Here is a 23,037-nt window from a genome sequence, read left to right as displayed (position 1 = left end):
TAGAGGTCCCTTCCAACCCCTACAATTCTGTGATTCTGTGGGTGGGAGCACCCAACAGACCCCCATGGGCAGGATCCAGATGGGGTGGGGGTCTGGGCTGGGGTCAGGGTTGGGCACCACGGGAGGGAGAAGGCTGCTGAGAGGAGCAAGCAGGAGAAGGGCAAAGATTGGGGTGGAAATCGGGACCCCAGCCAAGCAGGGAATGGGATCAACCCCAGACATTTGCCACCCGCTGCCTTGCACTCCCACAGGACACTTCTTTCTTGCCTTCCCCCAGCGGGGCCTTACAGCTCCACCAGCTTCCCAGCTCATCCCCTGTGCTTCCCCTCGTCCCTCTGCTCGTGGTGCAGCTCCAGCTGCCCTGTTTCCCCTCTGTGCCATGCTCTGGCCATACCCCAGACCCAGGAAGCAGCTGCTGCATCCCACCCCTCCCCACATCCACTCAGTGCACTGGGAGGACGCAACCCCACCCTGCTCCTGGCACTCCGGATCAGGGTCACCCACCACGGCTTTGCTTCCAGAGGCTCCAGCAGCTTTGGGCAGGACAGGAGAAGCCCCGTGGCACAAGGCAGCACCTGAGCATCCGGGGCTGGAAGAAGCACCACACTGGTGAGGTGACCAGGAGCGTCCTGTCCTCTGAGAGCAGTGGTACCAGAGATCGCAGATCTCAGCTGGATGGACCCGGGGCATCCCCCTGGAGGGGGGGGAGGTGTCCCAATGGGATGGGCTGGCCAGGCCCCACTCAGCCATTCTCCCCGGGTTCTTTCTGCTCAATGCCTCCTCGAGATGCCTCGTGCAGCACTGACCTGCTCCTGACTCATGGCTGCTTGTGCATCATTTACAGCCTACCTGAATGCACCTCGTCCCCTTCAGACTGACACGTTCTGTCCTTTCCCAGCCCTAAGCCCCCCACGCTGCTGCCCCACAGCAGTTGTCAGGTCCCCATCCCCATTGCCCCACGCCGGCCAGCCCCCAGGCGGGGTCTGCAGGGCCCTCACCATCCTCACCCCCATGCTGGCAGGCCCAGGGCATTCCCCAAGGCAGAAAGAGTAGGGAAGAACGGCACCTACCTGAAACGACTGTCGCAGGCACGGGGTCACAGCACTCCCTCTTCATCAACCTGCAGACAACAGACAGCAAGGACAGAGTCAGTGCAATGCACCCCACGCCAAGCCCCAGCCACCTGACACCCACGTCCACCCAGGGACAGCAGGGAGACATGGGAGACCCCATAGGACCCGGGCTCGGGAACAGGAGCATCCCAGAACAAACCCCCAGGCCAGAGGGGGACGTTCACAGCAATGCTGTGCCCCCAGGGGCTCCCCCCACGCCCTGCAGGATGAGGGACTGCCAGCCCCATGGCACAGCATGGTGAGGTCGTGTCCAAGCACAGTGCTGCTCCCCAAAAGCCACAGCGGGAGAGCAGGGAGATGGTGGGACCCCACGCACCTCTCCCACCCCTCGGCAGCCCAGCAATGCTGGGGGTGGGCTCCTTGCTCAGGCAGCAGCAGAGCCCACCTCCAGCAGCACAGGGAAGTTCTCCGGGCTAAACTCAGAGCAGCGGCAGGCAGCTGGGAGAGAGCTGAGTGTTTCCATAGTGCCTCCACTCTCCTGCGTGCTGGAAATGTGCACGCTCTCTCTCCTCGCTTCTCATTAAGGATCCTTTCTGGGCGAGTGGCTGAAATGGCTGCTGTGTTGTAGAAAATTAAAAATGTATGACTTGGGATTTCTTGGAGCACGCCTGTTGTGCTGCAGCTGGTGTCGGCGGTGTAAGGTGCTGGGTGGGGGAAGGGGCAGCGGTGAGGATCCCATTTCTGCCCATGGTGCACGGCAGCGGGTGCCACCAGCCTTTAATGCTCTACAAGGTGTACTCCAGCACCCAACACCACGGGCCCTGCAATTCACCTGGCCACTGTTGTGGCTCTGTAAAGTGACTCCCTGAGGTCCCCGGGGGGCCCTGGCACAGTGCTCTGGACACAGCTGTCACCACCCTGCTGACCTTCACCCTGCGGGATGCTCACAGGACACCTGCGCTGCTGACACGGAGGAAATCCACCACCGTTGTTTGTGTCAGAGCTGAACAGAAAGCATGGGGCACGTGTGTGTGTTCCCAGCCCTGGGAACACTGATGCTGGGATCAGGGGTGCTGGGGCAGGGACTGCCATACCCACAGGGACAACGAACTCGGACAGGCCCAGCCTTGCAGAGCTTGGGAATGGAGAGGTGACAACCTGGGCACAGGGGCTGGGACACCCACATGGCCTACCACGTGCCACCCAAAATCCTTCCCACAGCCCAAGAACACAGAGCAGCCCTCGCCCCCATGCCCTGCCTCTGTCAGCGCTGTAGGCATTGTCATTGGCGGCAATTAGGACACAGGAATGAGGGATCAGCGATGCAGATCATGAGCTCCCCATCTACCAAAGGCTTCTCCTGCAGCTCGTGCCACCAGCTTGCCCCATTGCATCAGGCAGCCCCAGCCCCGAGTGCAGTGGGGTTGGGCTGGAGCTGCACACCAGGGCTGTGTGTCATCATGCGTGGCACAGCCCCAGCACCCATCCCCGCTCCACACCCTCTGTTCTTCCATATGAGCATCACACAGGAGGTTAACCAGGCCACCCCAGCACAGGCAGTGGTCTGGGGTATGGGAGCCTTCCCCTGAGCCCACCCTGAGGCTCAGGGTTCATCCCAGGGCTCCCAGCCCCACCAGCCGAGCACCCCCTGCACTTCTCCACCGTCCCCCCATGGCCACTGCAGACGGTGCTGGAGGCAAAAGCAAAACCAGAGTGGTTTAGAAGAAGGCACAGCCCTGTGCAGAGGACAGCTGGAGGGCAGGCACCAGGGCTCCCCGGAAAACAATAGCACCACGGGGACAGAGGAACAGGACAGAGGCAAGAGTGGCCCCGGGGCTGGGAAAACTGTTGTTAGAAGAGAAGGAGCTGGGATGGCTGCCTCAGAAAGGAAGTGAATAAGAAAGGGCCCTGATAAAAGGCTGAAGCATCCTGAACAGGCTCCAGAAAGGAGACAGTGCTTCTGCTCCTTTTGTCTCAGAGGGCAACAGAAAGTGCAGTGGAACCAGGTGCCGAGAAAGGAAATACTCCATCACATTGCCCCTAATGAGCCAGTGCTACTCGCAAGGGAGGGCCATGAGTGAGGGCTGGAGCTCAGCGAGCTGCCAACCAACCAGCTCTGGATGCTCCTCTCCTTCCCATCCCTCTGTCCTCCCATGACAAGGGCCCAGAACAATGTTGACCACGGGAGCACGCATCCCATAATGTCACAGCACCGATCTGCACGGGAAGCAGCTCCAGAGATAAATTAAATGCTTACAGCACGAGCATCTCCTCCCAGCGCTGGTAACAGGCAAAGGAGATGTATGAGTTTATTATTGGGCCTGATAAATTAAACTCTTCGCAGAGGAATAAATTATGCAGATGATCCGCAATGTGTTCAGACTGCTGCTTGTGCATCACCTCCCGGTCCCCGAGGAGTCTGCTGCTGCCGAGGGGACTCGGTGGGAGCACCGTGGGGTGCTCTGCCCTTCCGTGGCCTCACTCTGACCCTTTTGCTGCTCCTTTTCATCCAGCTTCTTCCCCTTCTGGGCTAACAGGGCTCGCAGCTGGTCCCCAGCAGCACAGCAACGATCCAAGTGAGAGGAAATGATGCTATTCCCGAGACAGAGGTGGGAGCTGGGGAGCATCTGCATGGAGACACGTCCCCAGAGCCCCAGTGGGACCAGCGGGGCTCACGGAGATGCCAGCAGCTGGGGCTCACACGGAGGTGTCCCAGGGCCACGGCCCCATGGAGGAGCAATGCCTCCAACACAGGGCCAGGGGCTGCAGGGCTGCAGGCCAACCCCACAGCACACACTGTGCTAACTCCAGACACAGCTCCAGACGTAATGCAGCCCGGTGGCAGAGTGCAGACCAGTACAGAAGGGGTCCTACAGCCCAACAGAAAAGGCCATCCCACAGCCCCAGACCTAACAGAAAGGGACATCACGCATCCCCAAGCCCTGCAGCCCTACAGAAGGGGCCATCCTACAGCCCCAGGCCCTACAGAAGGGGCTAACCCACAGCCCTAGACCCTGCAGCCCTACAGAAGAGACCATTTCTCATCCCCAAGCCCTGCAGTCCTATGGAAGGGGCTAATCACAGACCCAACAGCCCAATGGAAGGGGCCATCCCACAGACCCAGGCCCTACAGAAGGGGCTAACCCATGTCCCCAAGCCCAACAGAAGGGGCCGTCCCACAGCCCCAAGCCCTGCACCCTTTAGAAGGAGCCATCCCACAGCCCCAAGCCCTGCACCCTTTAGAAGGAGCCATCCCACAGCCCCAGACCCAACAGAAGGAGCCATCCCACAGCCCCAGGCCCTACAGAAGGGGCCATTCCTCATCCTTGAGCTCTGCAGAAGTGGCCATCCCAAGTCCTATGGTGCATCCCCCATGTCCAGCAGCACCCTAGGAGCTGCAGTCCCTGCAGACCGAGGCCTGGAGGAGCCCTGCTGTGCTGCCCATGCCCCATCAGTGCCAGCCATGCTCTGTCCCAGGCGCTGCGCTTCCTGCCATTCTTTAAGTCTCCGCTGAGGATGTCTGTGAGAAGCCCCACTCTTGACTGGAGGAGGTGCTGGGAGCAGAGCCGGGACCAAGAGCCCCTCCTGCACCTCCTGCCCCTCAGAGCAGCTCATCGCAGCCCCGTCCTGACAGAAAATCCGGCATCACAAACTGCTGCCGGAGTGGATGTGTCAATATTTAATGCCGCAGAGCTCCTCATCAAACTGCCTCTCCGGTTACACCGCCGCTCTGCTCCCCGTCAGCAGCACGGGCAGCGATCCCAAAGCACTCGGGCTGATCCTCGCGAGGTTCCCCCAAAGCCAGAGCCGGTCCCCCTCCCCACTTTGCTGAGCGGAGCTGAGCGCCCGCGCCCGTTGTCACAGTTACAGCAGCTCAGCTGCATTTAGGAGTGGGATGGCAATTTACTCTTTGTGCTCAGTTCAACTCCGTGGTCTCCTCTCGTGACAGGTCTGTCTCTGTGGGGGGATCCCACCCCACGGCTCTGTGCCCCCGCTGCCCCCTCCCCAGGGCACAGAGCCAGGTGGAGGTGGGCAGCCTGGGGCAGAGCACGGTGGTCCCGTCCCACCCGGGAGGTGACCTGGTCCCACCCTGGTCCTGGGAGCACCAACTCCTCCCTCACTCAGCCCCTGCTTGCACTTCTGCAGCTGAATGCACGAAGCAACACACAGCTACTACAGATTACTCCCTCCTCAACCAAAACCAACACCATCGAGAATGCTCAGCTGTTACCTGACATATAACCCCACCCCACCCCCCCCTCCTCAAAAATAGAGGTTATTATCTAAAGAAGGAACTGTGGACTGTTCTCTGTGCCCTTTCCCCGTGTGCCCCACACCCCATATGGGCACTGTGACCTCACCACGGGCGACAGAACTTTGTCATGAATGTAAGCACAACTTCAGTAAGTAAATAAGCCACGGAAACGTGTGCTGTGCTGCCGCACGCGTTCACTACTGAGGGAGAACAGAGAAGTTTTCAAGTGAAATCGGTGGAGTTCTGGGAGGGAAGGGACCCCCCCCACTCCCCCCCACCCCCCCTCGATTGCATGCAGGAATTGGAAGCACAGAGTGCAGCCGTGCATCCGAGCAGCAGATCCAGGGCCGGCTCAAACCCAGTTTGCTCCACGCTTCCATCCCAGCACAGGCACCGTGGGCACCAGTTCCTGAGTCTGCCGCTCCCCTGACCCAATTTGAGGAGAGGAGGAGAGTGGCACGGTCTCATTTTCCCAGCAATACATTGGGGACAGTGAAACCCATCAGCTCAGGCCCGGAGCGCAGCCATCCCAGTCCCGGAGAGGCATTCCCCAGCAGAGCCCGGGGCGGTGGGGGTGGGGGAGGCGGTGACCACGCGCGTTTTGTTGCTTCCACACTGATTGCAGAACACGTGGGAAAAACGGAGCCCTGAGCACTACGCACAGGTGTGTGCAAAGCCCAGGGCGAAAGTGCACGCACGCAGAGCTGCTAGAAAAGCAGCCATGTGCCCTCCCCAGCAGCCCCCATCTGATGCACGCTGCACCCGTGCACGCTGCCCGCACAGCTCCTGCTCCCCCAGCACACACACCCAACCAAAAACCACGGCCCCTTCCCAGTCCGTGTCGCTGCCAACCACGGCGTCTTCCCAGCACGCTCGATCCGCTTCGATCTCAGCCCTTCTCCCCCAAATCCCAGCCTCCCTGCAGCCTCAGCCCTTCCTTCCAGCCCACGTCTGCCACGCTCGGCCTTCACCCCCCCCAGCACAGCAGTACCGCAGCCACAGCTCGGGTCCCTCGAGCTGAGATTGCCGTCCCCAACACCTCCCGCTGCGAACCCCGACGGCTGCCACCCCACGCGCGCATCCCGTCTCGCTCCGAAACCGCCCGACCCCTCCACTCCGCCCCTAACCCCAACCACGGCCCCAGTTCACACCCGCACCAAGACGGCACAGCCCCCTCAGGGCACTCACAGCCCCCCGTGCCGCGGAGCTGCCCACCCCGGCACCCGTCCCGCGTGGGGACCCGCACCGCTCCCGGCAGACAAACCCCGGCCCCGCGGCTCCGGCCGCCCACTCCAGAAGGGCCACGTCTCCCCCCCGCCCCCATCCCGCGGAGCCCCACGGAGCACTGTGCCCCCGCGCAGCCCCGCGGAGCGCTCCGTGGGGCAGAGCATCCCCCGCCGCCTCCGCACCCCCACCCGCCCGGGGCCGCCGTTACCTGCGGGGCTGCGGGGCCCGACCCACCATAGCCGCGGCGCGGCCGGAGAGCCGCCGCAGCAGGGAGCGGAGCGGGCGGGGGCGAACGGGGCGGATCGTGGCGGATCCTCCGCGCTCTCGGCCCCCGCCGCCGGCAGCGGGGCGTTAGTTTAACGAGTCGTCATGGCAACGGGGAACCGTGCGCGGGGAGCGGAGGGCGGAGAGAAAGTTTGAGGACGGCGTCCGGGGGTCTCCGCCCCGCGCCCCGACGGCCGCGACGCCGCTCCCGGACCTTCGGAGCTCCGCGACCCCACCCCACGCGCTCCTCGCGTCGCAGCGCTCGTGTTCTGCGGATCAGACTCTCCCCTCCCCACTTACCCCCCCGCAACCCCAACCCGGATTACGGACCTTTCCGACCCCCCCCCGCCCCGACCCCGGACGGCCCGGCTACGGAGGCAGTCCCGAGGTTCCCGTCGGCGCGGGATGGACGCGGAGCTGCGGGGAAACGACAGCGGGGCGGTGGGTTCAGCCACATCTGCGGCCCTGCCCCACAGCACAGCCCCACAGCACCGGGGCTGATCCGTCCCCACTGACCCCACAGCAAAGCTCCACGCTAACCCACCCATCCCAGCTCCACGGAGAGCCCCCCACGCCAAGAGTGCCCCATTCCCGCACCCCACAGCACCCTGCAGTGCCCCAGCCGCGTTCCCGCAGCGCGGCCCCATACCTGCCACGTGCTCCCGCTCTGCTGCTGGCACCCACGGAGCCTGACCCTACAGGAACCCCGTGGCCCGCAGGCTCGGCCCCTTTCCTGCTCGGTCACCCGCGTGCACACACATGGGTCACGCTGTGGGTGGGTGTGCACGCAGGGGCCGGGATGTGACCCCCCCCCCGTCTTATCTGGGGAGCCAGGAAACACCTTGCTGCCGCCGGGATTGTTCCTTCCTGCGGGAGCTCTGCGGGCGGGAGGAAAGAGCCGGGAGGAAACCCCTGAGCGCAGCACCGTCAGCATGGACGGATGGAGGGAGGGAGGGAGGGAGGGAGGGAGGATGGGTGGGAGGGAGGGAGGGAGGGAGGGATGGGTGGGAGGGAGGGAGGGAGGGAGGGATGGGTGGGTGGACACATGGAGGGAAGGAGGGAGGGAGGGAGGAAGGTGGGATGGGGAAATGGATGGATGGATGGGATGAATGGGAGAATGGATGGGATGGATGGGAGAATGGAGGGAGGGAGGGAGGGAGGGAGGGAGGGAGGGATGGGGAAATGGATGGGGAAATGGAGGGAGGGAGGGAGGGAGGGAGGGAGGGGGAAATGGATGGGGAAATGGAGGGAGGGAGGGAGGGAGGGAGGGAGGGAGGGAGGGAGGGAGGGAGGGAGGGAGGGGAAATGGATGGGGAAATGGAGGGAGGGAGGGAGGAGGGAGGGAGGGGGAAATGGATGGGGAAATGGAGGGAGGGAGGGAGGGAGGGAGGGAGGGGGAAATGGATGGGGAAATGGAGGGAGGGAGGGAGGGAGGGAGGGAGGGAGGGAGGGAGGGAGGGAGGAGGGAGGGAGGGAGGGAGGGAGGGAGGGAGGGGGGAAATGGATGGGGAAATGGAGGAGGGAGGGAGGGAGGGAGGGAGGGAGGGAGGAGGAGGGAGGGTGGGAGGGAGGGAGGGAGGAGGGATGGGGGAAATGGATGGATGGGATGGATGGGAGAATGGATGGGATGGATGGGATGGATGGGAGAATGGAGGGAGGGAGGGAGGGGGGAGGGAGGGAGGGAGGGAGGGATGGGGAAATGGATGAATGGAGGGGATGAATGGAGAGGATGGATGGGAGATGGATGGGAGAATGGAGGGAGGGAGGGGAGGGAGGGATGGGGAAATGGATGAATGGAGAGGTGATGGATGGGAGAATGGATGGGAGAATGGATGGGAGAATGGAGGGAGGGAGGGGGGAAATGGATGGGGAAATGGAGGGAGGGAGGGGGAAATGGATGAATGGAGGAGATGGATGGGAGAATGGATGGGAGAATGGAGGGAGGGAGGGTGGGAGGGATGGGGAAATGGATGGATGGATGGGGGGATGGATGGGGAATGGAGGGAGGGAGGGATGGGTGGGTGGATGGACACATGGATGGATGGAGGGGGGGATGGATGGATGGGGGAATGGAGGGAGGGAGGGGGGGATGGAGGGAGGGATGGGATGGATGGATGGATGGGTGAACAGATGTATGGATGGGTAGACAGATGGATGGATAGACAAATGGACAGATAAGAGAGAAGCTGGGTTGAGGCCACTGCATAGACAGTGTCTGCCCCTGCCAGGTGCAGGGGGGATGAGATGGGGCAGGGTAGAGTGTGGGGCTATGATGACCATGCAGCATAGTGTGTGTCCCTAACCCTATGCCCCCCCACAGCCCGCCTGTTGTGTGCTCCTAATGCTAACTCTGCCTCCTGTCTCAGCTTTTGGTCGGTTTTGATCATGAGCTGTCTAGCTGCAATCCTTCTGGTAATTTTTAGCTCAAGGAGACAAACTTTCTGGATTTCCTTCCCCAGTTTCCTTCCCAAATCCAGAAAGCCCCACTGCTGAGACCCACCACCGAGCCCCAGCACAGGACCACTCAGTGTGTGCAACACCTGAGAGCAGCCAAGTGTGAAACAGAGCAGGTGTGAGCCGAAAGGAGATAGAGCACTGGAGGAAGAGTGGCCGAACAAAGTGTGCTTGTCTTGGGGGAGGCTTTGCAGTGGGAGCACAGGGCGGGGGCTCTGCCATGGGGTCAGAGCTGTGTCATGGGGCAGGTCAGTGGAGGTGCACACACAGCTCAGGGGGATGCAGGCACAGCCGGTGCTGTGCAGAGGGGCTCATCCTGCAGCGCTGAGCTCACTTCCTGCTCCACTCTCTGCAAAGGTCAGAGCAGAAGCGCAATGCAAATGCTGGCGAGTGGGAAGCAGCAGGAAGCACGGAGCCAGGAGGAGGAAGGGCCCATCTGGTCCCTGTGGTCTGCAGCCAGGAGGGAGAATGGCAGAGAGCAGCCGGGGGGGGGGGGGGGGGGCAGGAAAAGTTGGGACTGCCCATCCCTGCATGGCATCCCACCGCCAAGCTGGGAAAGCGGGTCTGACACAGGAGCCAAGAGAACCCCATTGAACCCACTCTTCCAGTTCAAAGCCATTTCCCATTCATAAAGGCTACATGCCCTTAAAACATTCCCTCTTCAGCTTTCCTGTTGGTCCCTCCAGGCCACTATAAGGTCTCCCCTGACACCTCTTCTCCAAGCTGAATGTCCTCAGCAGGGACAGCTCATGCTCAGCCAGACTCTCCTTTAATCTTTCAAGAATATGCATCCTCTATTCTTTAATCACAGACAAAATCTTGTCTTGTATTGCAGGTTCTGAGGTACGTGCTTCAACAAACACTCATGTTGTACTGAGGGACATGATTTAGTGGGAAGTACTGGATGTTTTTATGCAGGGCCCCATGGAGAAGGGCCCTGTCTCCTTGTGCCATGTCACATTCCCCATGGGGAGCTGTCCTGTCCCATTGTGTTATGTCACGGAGTTCCTCCATCCCACCATCACTCAGCAAGCAAATGCACTTGGAGACAGACAGACAGACCTGTGAGTGGGAACCTTCAGCCCATGGAGAAGAGCAGGGAGAGGAGAAAAGACAGGACAAGGGTTCATTGCTGCCTTGCTGCCTTGCCTTGCTGCCTTGCTGTTGCCTCCCTGGTGTCCTGCTGGCAGTGCCTGCCCCTTCCTGCTGCTTAATCACTGTTCTCTGTGATAACGAGGTGACAGCTCCTTGAGGGAAGCACGCCTGCTAATTAAGCCCTTAATTTGGTGGCACTGCGTATTTCCAGAGGTTGCTTCTCTGCCTGCCCGCCTGCAAGGACCCAGCATGCTGTGGCACTCTGCCCTCGTGCCCCAGCTCTGCTTGAGCTGCAGGGCCCCACAGCTGTGCTGATCGAGAGCAGCAGCCTCCACGCACCCCACATCAGCTGCCATCACCATGGTGCTGCCGGGGAGCAGAGCCCACTGCTGGGACACAGTGCTTGCAAAGCAAAGCACGCAGGGCAGTGTCCACGCACAGGGTGGGCTCAGCTGGGCTGTACACATCTGCAGTGCATGCAGCGTGGGCTGCCAGTACCCAGGGCACGGGGATGAGCTCAAAGCAAGACAGGAGTCACTGCCACAGCCCCTATGGGATGCACAGTGAGGCCGTAGCGTGGTGGTGGGTCCTTGTTCCCCCAGGGCAGAGCCTGACCCCAGAAGGGATGGGAGCTGCTGCGTAGAGATGACTGGAGCCGCTCCCCTCTCCAGCCGCGTGTTAATTAGTAAGGTGCTGAACCTCGAGTGCTATTCACTGCTGCGATTACACATCCGGAGAAGCACGAGTCGTGCGGTTATTGCTGTGCGGTGACAGCTCGCTCTGGGATTAATCAGGTGTTGCTGTCTCAGAAAGCTGGGAAGGCAGTGATCCGCAGGGTGTGGAGGAGCTACCTGGCTGGGAACAGAGATGGGGATGGGGAGCATGGTGCTGACAGATGGGGACAGGGACAGGAATAGGGATGAGAATGGGTTGGGATGGGGATGGTGGTGGTCTGGACAGACTGCATCGCTGGTTTCAGGCCAATGGGATGTGGTCCAAATCAGCCAAGTGCCAGCTGAACATGAGCCCGGGTGGCCAAGAAGGCCAACAGTGTCCTGGCTTGTAACAGCAGCAGTGTGGGCAGCAGGAGCAGGAGCAGAGCATCCCTCTGTATGGCACTGCTGGGGACACAGCTCGGTGATGTGCTCAGTGTCAGTCCCTCACTGCCACAGAGACACTGAGGCCCAGGAGCGTGTCCAGAGAGGGGCAGCGGAGCTGTGGGGGTCTGCAGCACAGTGCTGTGGGGAGTGGGATGGGGCAGTGCGGAGCAGAGGGGCTCAGGGAGAGCTCAGCGCTCTCTGCCACTGCTGAAAGGAGCACGGAGCGAAGTAGGGCTCGGTCTCTATCCCCAGGGAACGGCGATTGTCCCCGTCCGTGGGGGTGTCCCAGGGCCGTGGGGATGTGGCACGTGGGGACACGGCCAGTGGGCACGGTGGGATGGGTTGGGGTTGGACTGAGAACCTCAGAGCTCTTTTCAACCTCAGTGTTCTGTGATGCCCATCACTCTTCACTCCAACATGAGTGCTGGAGGTGTTTGCCATGGGGCAGAGCCCCTCCCACACCCAGGGCAACAGAGCAGCTCTCACTGTGACACATGGGATTATTACATTCAGCACTGAAGCATTAAATATTGAGCAGCAGTTAAGCACTTGTGAGATAGATTTAAGCACGGAGACCTAAAGAGGCGTTAAATATGCAGTGCATGGGGTGGGGGAATGCAGGCACTGACTGTGCACTGTCCCCTCTGCTCAGCTCCCTGCCCATCTGACAGCTCTGTGCTGGGATGTGCATCTCCTGCCACGTCCTCTCACCGCTGCAGGACGTGGGGGAGAGCTGAGCTGCAGGACAGAGACATAGCATCACTGCATCCGGCTGTGCCAGCAGGGAATGGGAGACAGATGTGGGGCTCTGCACCTTCTCATGGGGCTGGAGATCAGGGAGAGATCTCGTCACAGGGACAGCTGTGGACAGCACGGAGAATCACCCTGGTGCCACTGCCACTGGGTGAGCTAGAAAGGGAGATGCCAGGAATGCAGCTGCCTGCCCTGGGGCGGGCTGGCACGTCCCCATCAGTGTTTGCATGAAGGCTCTATGCCGATGGCAAGAGGCAAAGTTATTCCCAAACCAGGGCAGCCAAACACCTCCAGGTGCTCCAGGTGCCCCCTGTGCTGGGCAAAGTGCGTGCAGTGGGGTGGTACAGTGGTCCTGGAGCAGCTGATGTCTGGGGTGGGGAGGTGAGAGCAATCAGGGCAGTGTGGTGGAAGCAGGAGAGAATGGGTGTGGGCATGGCATAGGGCAGGGAAAGGGGCAGGGCATGGGGCAGGGGAGGGGCAGGACATGGGGCAGGACATGGGCATGCCATGCAACCTCACTTCTTTAACCTCTCATTTTCAGGTTGCTGTGTGAGCGGGTGTTCAGCCTCTCTGGGGGGAGCTACCCAGACACAGGGGATGGCAAAAGCTGCACTCATCACCGTGTCCAACCATCCTGAGAACTTCAGCCTGCCCCTGTTCATTCTGCTCCCCAGCTGAGACTTCCAGGTCAGAGTGAAGTACCCTGATGATAACTGTGCTTGTTGCCCTCAGGGCCAATCGTATCCTGGGCTGCACCAACAGAAATGTGACCAGCAGGGTGAGGGGGGATTCTGCCCCTCTGCTCTGCTCTCGTGAGACCCCACCTGGAGCTCTGCACCCAGTTCTGGGCCCCCAACGTGAGGACATGGAGCTGCTGGAGAGGATCCAGAGGAGGGGCACAAAGATGATCAGAGGACTGGAGCAGCTCTCCTGCGGGGACAGACTCAGAGAGCTGGGGATATTCAGCCTGGAGAAGAGAAAGAGCTGGGGGAGAGGGAGGGCAACAGGAAATTGGAGAGGGAACGTTCATAAGGGCATGTAGCCCTTATAAATGGGAAATGGCTTTAAAGTGGAAGAGGGGATATTTAGAGTTGCTCTTAGGAAGAAATTCTTGACAGTGAGAGTGGTGAGACACCGGCAAGGGTTGCCCTGTGAGCCTGTGGATTCCCCCTCCCTGGAGGCATTCAGGGCCAGGCTGGGTGGGGCTGTGAGCAACCTGGGCTGGTGGGAGGTGTCCCTGCGTACAGCAAGGGGTGAAATGAGATGGTCTGACAAATCCCTTCCAACCCAAACCGCTCCGTGATTCCGTGATCTTGAAGGTTTCTTCCAACCCAAAGTAGCCAACGACTGGGAAGGTGCTCCATCCTCAAACACTGCCCAGAGGCATCCTCTGCCACGCAGAGCCCTGCTGCTCCCCCCAGCACTCCGCCCACAGCATACCCCTGCAGATGGAAAGGAACAGACTCGGCCTATGGAAAATAATGTCAGGATGAGGAGCGAAGCGATGCAGCAGGAGGCTCCAGTTGGCATGTGAGGGGTGGTACCGGGATGCAGAGGGACACCCCGGAGCCATCTGCCAGCACGAAGCAGCGGGATGTCTGCCCAGAACCGCCCCCAGAGTGGAACATTCGAGGGAAAATGTCTGCTGGGGGCAATCCCCACCGCACACCCCCCACCGGACCTCCCCATCAGAGGCAGCGACTCTGCCCTTCTTGCACCTCGCTATTCACTAGCAATACAAGCTGCTGGAGGATGAAAGGATGGAGCCCAGCCCTGCCAAAATGACCTGTGGGTAGCGGTGGGTGGCAGCTGGACGTGAGCCAGCACTGTGCCCCCACAGCCCAGAAATACATCCCTACCCTGAGTGCATGCAGAGCAGCGCGGCCAGCGGGGCGAGGGAGGGGAGCTGCCCCTCTGCTCTGTGCTGGGAGACCTCACCTGGAGCACTGCGTCCACGTGGGAGTGCTCAGCACAGGAGGGACACGGAGCTGTTGGTGTGTCCCAAAGAGGACCACAGAAATGGTGCCAGGGATGGAAGTGCTCTCCTGTGAGCACGGGCTGAGAGCTGGGGCTGTGCAGCTGGGGAGGAGAAGGCTGCGGGGAGAGCTGAGAGCGGCCCTCAGTATCCAAAGGGGAACTGTGGGAAAGGAGGGGACAGTGCTGAGCTGAGTCTGTGCTGACAGCATGAGGGGGAACGGCTTCAAGCTCAAGGGGGGGAGGTTGAGGTGGGATTATGTTTTCACGTATTGCACACTCAATGCATTCTCCAAATCATTATCCTACGCCCAACAGATACAGACCTCTTGGTGGTCTCTGACATCATCCAGCTCCTCCTGGAACCGGGATGGTCCCCCAGGGTCGCTTCCTTCCTCCAACAGTCCATATCTTTTACAAGATAGCTTGTCTTTTTCTGTCTTTATTGATGACTGGTTGGGAGGAGATGTCAGTCTGCGTGAAGGCCCTCCACAGGGGTCTGGTGAGGACCCGGCGGGGGTCCCGTGGAATTCGTGATGGGATGAGAGGGAACGGCCTCAAGTTGTGCCGGGGCTCTCCCGTCCAGGCACACCGTCAAGCCTGACAGCACGGCTACGACGTGCAGCTCTGGGCCGTCTCCCGGCAGCACCCCGCCTCTCCTGCAGCGCCCGCACCATCGCGGGGGACAGCGGGGGACCCCACGGGGACACCCCCCCACCCCCACCCCGCCCCCCCACTGTCACCCGCCGTGCGCGGCAGCGCCCCCTGGTGGCCGCGAGGAGAACTGCGGGGCCGCGCGCTGATCGCGCACCCACGCGCGCTCATTGCACGCTGACACGTGCAAACCGCACACCGACACGCACTGACTGCGCACCAACCCACGCGGTCTGCACGCTGACACGTGCAATCTGCGCGCACATGCACCCTGAGTGCGCACCAGCACGCCCTGGGTGCACACTGATGCCGACTGACTCCCCAGCTTTCCTGTTGGCCCGCTCAGGTCCTGGCAGACCACTATAACGTCCCTCCTGACATCTACGATTCTCCAGTCTGAATATCCCCCACACTCTGGGCCTGTCCCTGCAGGAGAGCTGCTCCAGCCCTCTGGTCACCTTTGTGCCCCTCCTCCGGATCCACTCCAACAGCTCCATGTCCTTCTCACGTTGGGGGCCCAGAACTGTGTGCAGAGCTCCAGGTGGGGTCTCACCAGAGCAGAGCTGAGGGACAAAATTCCCCCCCTCACCCTGCTGGTCACACTTCTGTTGGTGCAGCCCAGGATACGATTGGCCCTGAGGGCAATGAGTGCACACTGCCAGCTTGCGTTGTGCATTTCATCCACTGACACCCCCAAATCCTTCTCCTCAGGGCTGCTCTCCAACCATTCTCCGCCCAACCTGCGTCTGTGCTTGGAATTGCCTGACCCAGGTGTAGGACCTTGCACTCGGCCTGCTTGAACTCCATGAGGTTGGCACGGGATCACCTCTGCAACCTGCCCAGGTCCCTCTGATGACATCCCTTCCCTCTGCTGTGCCACTGCACCGCTCAGCACGGTGTCATGTGCCAACGTGCTGAGAATGCCCTCGATTCTCCCTGCGCATGCCTTCTTCACGTCTGTCTTTAAAAGTCAGATCAGGTGTCCTCAGGATACTCCACACTCTGACGTGGAAGTCTCAGCTGGGGAGCAGAATAACCCCCCCCCAATTCAGGAGGAAACAGAGACCTACTACTACTCCACCTGGACTGCCACCCATCCATGGGGCCGGATGAGATTTGCCCAGGAGTGCTGAGGGAAGTGGTGGAGGTGTTAGCTGAGCTGCTCTCCATCGTCTATCAGTGCTCCTGGTGGACTGGTGAAGTCCCAGGAGCCCACAGGCTTGCTGTCACGGTTTCATGATTTTTGGTATGGTATCACACCATAACATCATGCAGTGCATTGAGAATTAAAGAGTTAATGCTCCAGCTCTGCGGATCATTGATAGTTCTGGGTATACCTGTCCCAGAAGAGAAGAACTACGTTCCCCAGAGGACTGTGTGTTGCTTTATATTTTTATGTTTCCACTCAGAGGGAAAGATAAAAACTGTTCGTGTGTCACAGGATGCTCTCTTAGTGATCCACTCAGCAGTGGGTGCTCGCTGCCGTCCGCCTTCAGCGTTAGCGTAAGGCCTTCGGTTTATTGGACACTCTCTCTTGCTCATTTTATTTGATTTATTAGCTTCAATTCCAATTATATTGTATTATATTGCGTTATTTTGAATTCAATATCTAATTTAGTACATTAGCATTCCTCCTCAGATCGTTGCTGCTGTTTTGTTTCCAGGCCCATCTCCGTGTTCCCTATCCCCCCTCCCCTTTCCCAGGGCGTGGGTCCGTGGGTCCCCTGCCCCAATTGTCACAGAACCGGGCCGAACCAGCCCGTAAAACATTGACACGTGTACAGCGTGACTCCCATCTGCAAGAAGTGTCACAAAGAGGATCCAGGGAACTACAGGCCTGTCAGCCTGACCTCAGTGCCAGGGAAGGCGATGGAGCTGGTCGTCTTGAAGGAGATCACGCAACGTGCAGGACAACCTGGGGATCAGGCCCAGCCAGCACGGGTTCACGAAGGGCAGGTCCTGTTTGGCCAAACTGATCTCCTTCCATGACCTAGGGACCTGCCTGGCGGGTGAGGGAAAGGCTGTTGATGTGGTCTGCCTTGACTTCAGCAAAGCCTTCCACGCCGAATCCCACAGCATCCTGCTGCCGAAGCTGCAGCCCGAGGCGTGGACAGGTACCCCCTGTGCTGGGTACACCCTGTCTCTGGCTGGAGGGCCCAGAGAGTGGTGGTGAACGGGGTTACATCCAGCTGTCACCAGTGGTGTGCCCCAGGGGTCGGTGCTCTTCAGTATCGGTACTGATGACGTGGACGAGGGCACCGAGCGCACCCTCAGTCCGTTGGCAGGTGACCCCACGTGGGCTGGAGGTGTCCATCTGCCTGGGGGCAGCGAGGCCCTACAGAGGGATCGGGACAGGGATCGCTGGGCTGAAGCCAACGGGATGAGGCTCAACACGACCAAGTGCCGGGTCTCTCAGGGGAGACCTCACTGCTCCCTACAACGACCTGAAGGAGGCGGTGCTGAGCTGGGGGTCGCACTCTTCTCTTGTCCCTCATCCAGTGGGTGCTCACGGCTGAACACTGATTTGACCACCCCAGGTAAGGGCCGTATCCTTCCCTGCAGTACAGCCAGCACAGGACTGCAGGTTCCAAGGCTGTTGGCGTGCCCAAGGCAGAGCAGCGATGTCACAGCCCTCCTCTCCTCTATGGCTCTGCTCCTTCTCACCTCCCTCTCCCTCTCCCTGCCTTTGATGGCGTTCTGGAGTCACGTGTGGTGATCGGTGCCAACGATCTGACTCAGCTGGGCCACGGGGTGGAAGTGTGCACTATCAGAAGGGCGATCCTTCACGAGCATTATAACAACAAGAGCATGGCCAACGATCTAGCACTGCTGGAATTGGACCGACCCGTCTGGTGCGGCAACTACATCCAGCTCGCCTGCGTGCCTGACACCTCGCCGCGTGTGGCTGAGCTGACGGAGTCAGCTGGGCTGTCACACGTGCCAGATGTGAGTACCCAAAGCACACGGCTGTCCCGACTTAAAGCTTCAAGCCGAGACCTAGGGACGGTGACGGTGCCACTTGTGTTCTGTGCTCACAGCTGCACAACCTGCCCACACTGCCGAGGTCCTGCAGGAGGCCAGGGTCCAGCTCATCGACCTCGAGCTCTGCTGCAGCAGCCGGTGGTACGGAGGGGCCGTCCGTGCCCACAACGTGTGTGCTGGTTATCCGCAGGGTGGCATCGACACCTGCCAGGTAGGAGCTGCACGTTTACAAAGCTGGACAAATAAATGTTCTCATTTTCACAGCAATCCGGGTCTCTGCTCAGTTGCACCTCCTGCGCCAGGCAAAGACTTCCATACCTGGCACCTGTAAAACGAGGCCGCGTGCAGACTGCAGGGCACAGACAGGTGAGAGCGGCCCACGAGGGCTGAAACCATGGCTGCTCAGGGAGCAGGGAGCTGTGTGTGCATCTCACTACCCAACAGCACGCCCAATAACTGGAGGGGCAGTAAAGGACGGAGCTGTGCTTTCTGTAGCACGTGCGTGCTGGGAAAGGCACTGCTTTTTGTTCACTCTTTTTGCCACTCACGTCCGTGAGGTGTGTGTGGGGGGGTTCTGAGTGGGACCTGACTCTCTGGCGTACACAGTAAGTGTCCTGTGCCTGGCACAGGTTGCACACCATACCATGCCTCCTGTTGAATTGGGATCTCCAGATGCTCAGGCATACCCCGTGCTTCATCTTAACTGTAGGTCAAAAGGAGTTGTGCTGGCTCTGCCAACAGTGCTGTATCCTGGTCCCTCCCTGATCAAGTCAGAGTTCCTGTCAACAGATCACAGCTTGGAGGTCCAGCAGTGACCTGCACACCCAGCAGGGCTGGCAGTCTTCCCAACCCACAGCTCTCTGGGCCTCCCTCAGTCAGCAGTGTCACTGAGCCACAGCTCTGGCGTAGCTCCGAGGCCACGCGTGGTTAGTTGGGGGGGTCTGGTGAGTTTGGGATCAGCAGATGGGGGTGGAGCAGCAGGAGGCTACGAGCAGCGGCAGCAGGAGGGCTTGGGAGTGCAGTCTGGCTTGCAGCAGAGTTGCAGGGCAGGATCCCTGCCCTTCCTCATCTGGCTTTCTCCAAACTCCATGCGCTCTTCGAAAAGCATCTTCTGCAGTTTGATGTCTTTCAGGACTTGCCAAACCTCCGGCCCTGCAGCACTCTGCAACAAATCGTAGTTCTCAGCAGGGTCTGACTCCAGGTCAAAGAGCAGCGGGGGCTCATGATGGGTCAGCGGGGTCAGCCCGTGGCAGGCCTGGTCTGGGGTTGTATCGCTGTGAAAGGAACCTGCAAAAGAAACATCCAAGTGCAGCTCAGCTGCTACTCTGAGCTTGGGACGGCAGAGCCAGGCAGGACTTGACAAAGCTGCCTGTGCAGAGAGGAGGGGGCACCGACCTTGCGTGAAGTAGTGGGCCTTGTACTTCCCGAGGCGGACAGCAAAGGGGCCGTGCAGAGGATCAGGGGATGGTGGGTAGAAGAACATGGTCTGACGGGGACTCTGTGGAGAGCAGCAGAGCTGAGCTCATCTGTGTGGCCATGAGGCTGGAGAAGAGCCTGAGACAGGACCAGGCAGAGACCCCAGGGACTCACAGAAGAGCCATGGTACTATAGCCAGGACGTGGTTAGAAAAGGGGGAAGCTATTGTGCAGGAGCATCCAGATTGTTCTCTGCTTAAAGCTACTGGAGCTCTGCTCCGGCACCATGGCAGACAGGGAAAGCCCAGTAAGCCCACTGCATGGCCCAGACCAGACAAGCTTCCCAGCTCGTGGGTCTGCCCTGGTTCCTAGCTGGGGCTAAGGACCAGGCCCCACACCCAGCCTTCATGTACCACACCAGACTTGACCTGCAGGACTCACCTTCCCTGACTCAAACAGCACTGGACTCAGGTCATAACCATCCAGGGTAACGCTGGGAAGAGTTGCTCCAGCCAGAGCAGCCAGTGTTGGCAGGATGTCCAGGGTGCTTGCCAGCTCGTGACTCACTCCTGCCACCCAACACAGCCAAATGCAAAGAAAGGTTCAAGTGCCCAGTCCCACATCTATACCTGCCACCCTCACCACTTCCCTCCCTCCCTCGCCATCACACCCCTGTCTTGCCTTGTGCCAGCACACAGAAGGCACGAGCAGTGCTGAGTCTCACCTGGAGCGATACGGCCTGGCCAATAGGCCACTGCTGGTTCCCGCATGCCACCTTCGTACGTTGTGCCCTTCCCACATTTCAGAAGGCCAGAGCTGCCTCCGCGTGCCATCCGCATGGTAGAAGGGCTGTGAGAGAGAAGAACCACCTACCACCAGCTTCACAGGTCCACATAACCCCTTCCCCAACTGCTGCTGGGGCCACGCAAAGAGAGAGTGAACAGCACCAGAGACCAAAGCCACCCACACACGAAGGGAACTCGTGGACCTTCAGGCTGCACAGTCCTACTCCTGAGCCAGCAGGCACTCTGCCCACGAGGGAAACAGTTGATTCACTTGAACAAGGAGGCAACAGATGCTCCTCTTCACAGTGTCCACCTGCTGCCTCACTTCGGGTCACTACAATCTCACCACGCCTCTCGTATCCCAGCCAAACGATGCCTCCCTCCAGTTCCCCCACACCACAGCAGTACGACCTCACCAGTGGGAGAAGCCCCCTGTGCTGAGCCCACTCACCCGTTGTCAGAGGTGAAAAACACAAAGGTCGTGTTCTCCAGACCGTTCTCCTGCAGTGCCTGCAGCAGCTGTCCCACTGAGCCATCGAACTCCGAAAGCGCATCACCAAACGGCCCACGCCGGGACTGCCCTGCGTACTCCTGGCTCGCAAACTGGGGGTAGTGGGTATGCTGGAAGAATGGCAGAGAGAGCTGCTTCGCAAACTCCTGGGGTTGCAGTTGGTTCCCAGCTCGCTCAAGGACAGCGAGAACCCCAGCGAGGGCATGGAGATGTGTGACAGTGCCCACAATAGGGGGAGCGCTCCCAGAAACACCTCCCAGAACGACACAACACGGCTGAGCCCCAGGCAGGACGTGCAGACTCAGCCAGTGGTGAGCTCTCCCAGATGGGCTGCTGGCCCGTGGACACAGCCAACGCTCGAGGAAGAAGCCACCCAAGAATAATATCCATCATGGTGCTGCCACAAGCCCTAGGCACGGGAACACCAACCCCAAGTCAGGCGGGGGCAGGGAATTCCCCCACTCTCCATCCAAATATTGACTGCTCAGCACACTCCAAAGGCTGCAGGAGCTGAGGTGCTTTCCAGCTCTCCCCGGCAGAACAAAGGCTTTGTCTCCCACCCTCAGACCCAGAGAAGTTCCCTGTCTCTTACATGGGAGGCATAGTAGAGCAGGAAGGGCACACCTTGCTGGGCACAGTCAGCGATGAAGTCCCGTGCAAACTTGTTGTAGAGTGGCACCAGATCAGGGAAGGAGACCGGCTGCTGCACGATGCTTTGGTTCCAGAGCAGCGGGACGGCCACAAGGCCTTGGTCACAGGTCCCAAAACACTTGATGTCAGGTGGGAAGCAGGTGAGATTCTGACAGGGGCCCTGGAGAGAGCACATAATGCAGTCCTCCAGCTGTGCTGCAGGACAGCGAGCAGAGAGGGGCCAGGAGACTCACAGCAGCCCACCCCCAGGTCCTACAGGCACCTAGAGGAGCCCCTCCCAGAAACCCAGGCCTTCGTGCCCATCTTCAGCCACCCCAGAACCACACTATACCGTCTCCCGACAGCACCTCGGATGTTTTTCTGGAACCCAGAAGCTACATTTCCCTCCTGCAACCCGCCGTGGGGTGTACACGCCCACAAACAACTGCTGCCCACGTTCTGCAATGCTGTCCTACTGCATGAGCACCTCGGAGTGGGGCCTTCCCCACCAGCATCCAACGCTCCTTGGGCTGCAGGCAGACACCCACCCAACAACACACACTTCACCTCCGGGGCACTGCCCCTCTACCCCTCTTCCTCACCTGGTCATGGGAGTACGGCACCCCCAGGTAGTGGTCGAAGCCCTGGTGGATGGGCAGGAAGGAGCCACGAGCACCCACACCGAGGTGCCACTTGCCAACCATGGCCGTGGCGTAGCCCTTGGCCTTCAACACCTCCGCAATGGTGACCTCGGACGGTGGAAGTCCTCCCCGGGAGTCGGGGTCCAACACACCAGGGTAAACCCCTGAGCGCATCTGGAAGCGGCCGGTCAGCAGGGCGGCCCTGTGGGGTGGGGGAGGGGACAGGTATCACACGGAGCTGCATAAACCAGGCATTCACTGGTTTAACTGGACACCTGGGGAGCAATAACTGCATAAACCAGGCATTCACTGGTTTAACTGGACACCTGGGGAGCAATAACTGCATGCACCAGCAGAGGATAGGGGCTGAGTTGCAGAAAGGAGCTCTGATGAGAAGGACCTAAGGGACCTGGTGGCCAACAGTTAGGCAATGGAAGACCACAAGGTGACCAAGAGCCAGCGGTGTGCCCTAGTGGCCATGAAGGCCAATGGGACCCTGAGGTGCACCGCACAGAGCGTGGCCAGCAGGGCAAGGAGGTGCTCCTCCCCTCTGCTCTGCCCTGGGGGGGTAAGGGGGAGGGCACAGCTGCTGCACAGCACTCAGTGTGCGCATCCCCAGTTCCAGGCAGAGTGGGAACTGCTGGGAGAGCCCGACGGAGAATGCAGAGATGGAGGTGAGGGATCTCCATCTCCGCACAGATCCAAACGCGCCTGGATCTCTGTGCGCAGCTGCTGTTGGGACCGCTGGGGGGATATGGGCGAGTCGCACCGAGGGGGCTGAGGCCTTCTCTTCCAGCCCCACGGCTCCGAGGTCCCGCGTCCAGCAGCCCACACCGCGGCTCCCACCGAACCGCAGCCCCCTGAGCGCGCTGCCGCCGCCGCCCCCCCCGCCTCCCCATCACCGCCAGCGCGGGCCGCACCGGGAGGGGCTGCACACCGCAGAGCTGCTGTAGAAGTCGGTGAAGCGCAGCCCTCGCGCCGCCATCCGGTCCAGGTGGGGCGTGGAGGAGGAGGGGTGTCCATAGCTCCCCAGGTCACCGAAGCCCAAATCATCCGCCAGCAGCAGCACGAAGTTGGGGGGGCCGCCCGCCGCGCCCCGCAGCGCCCACAGCAGCGGCACGAACCACGGCGGGACCGCGAGCCGCGCCGCCATGACGCCTCGCCGGTCACCTGACCGTCACGTGACGCGGCCCCGCGGTCCTCCGTGGGACAGCGCCGCCCTGC

General features: G+C 60.5%; 1 protein-coding gene across 1 annotated transcript; it reads right to left on the bottom strand.

Annotated features, from left to right (window-relative positions):
* Positions 1-18,407: 18,407 nt before the first annotated feature.
* ARSA (arylsulfatase A) lies at positions 18,408-22,857 on the bottom strand. The gene is made up of 8 exons (XM_065749196.1): positions 22,734-22,857; positions 21,775-22,015; positions 21,135-21,353; positions 20,483-20,652; positions 19,971-20,095; positions 19,688-19,815; positions 19,227-19,329; positions 18,408-19,118 (listed from the first exon to the last, which is right to left on the bottom strand). The coding sequence occupies exons 1-8, from the start codon at positions 22,796-22,798 to the stop codon at positions 18,817-18,819; spliced, it is 1,353 nt and encodes a 450-aa protein (XP_065605268.1). The 5' UTR covers positions 22,799-22,857; the 3' UTR covers positions 18,408-18,816.
* Between the last annotated feature and the right edge of the window lie 180 nt (positions 22,858-23,037).

This window comes from Cyrtonyx montezumae, unplaced genomic scaffold (genome assembly GCF_038088225.1).
Source record: "Cyrtonyx montezumae isolate F1298 unplaced genomic scaffold, pur_monq_1.0 scaffold_59, whole genome shotgun sequence".
NCBI classification, from domain to species: Eukaryota; Metazoa; Chordata; class Aves; order Galliformes; family Odontophoridae; genus Cyrtonyx; species Cyrtonyx montezumae.
The sequence above is the reverse complement of the archived record's forward strand: the minus strand, read 5'-3'. Positions and strand labels throughout refer to the sequence as shown.

Coding starts and splice junctions, on each gene's coding strand:
- ARSA (XM_065749196.1), bottom strand. CDS start 22,798: ATGGCGGCGCGAGGGCTGCGCTTCACCGACTTCTACAGCAGCTCTGCG. Junction 22,016..22,733: donor GCGGTGTGCAGCCCCTCCCG/GTGCGGCCCGCG, acceptor CCCACCCCACAG/GGCCGCCCTGCTGACCGGCC. Junction 19,816..19,970: donor GCCAGGCCGTATCGCTCCAG/GTGAGACTCAGC, acceptor GTTGGGTGGCAG/GAGTGAGTCACGAGCTGGCA.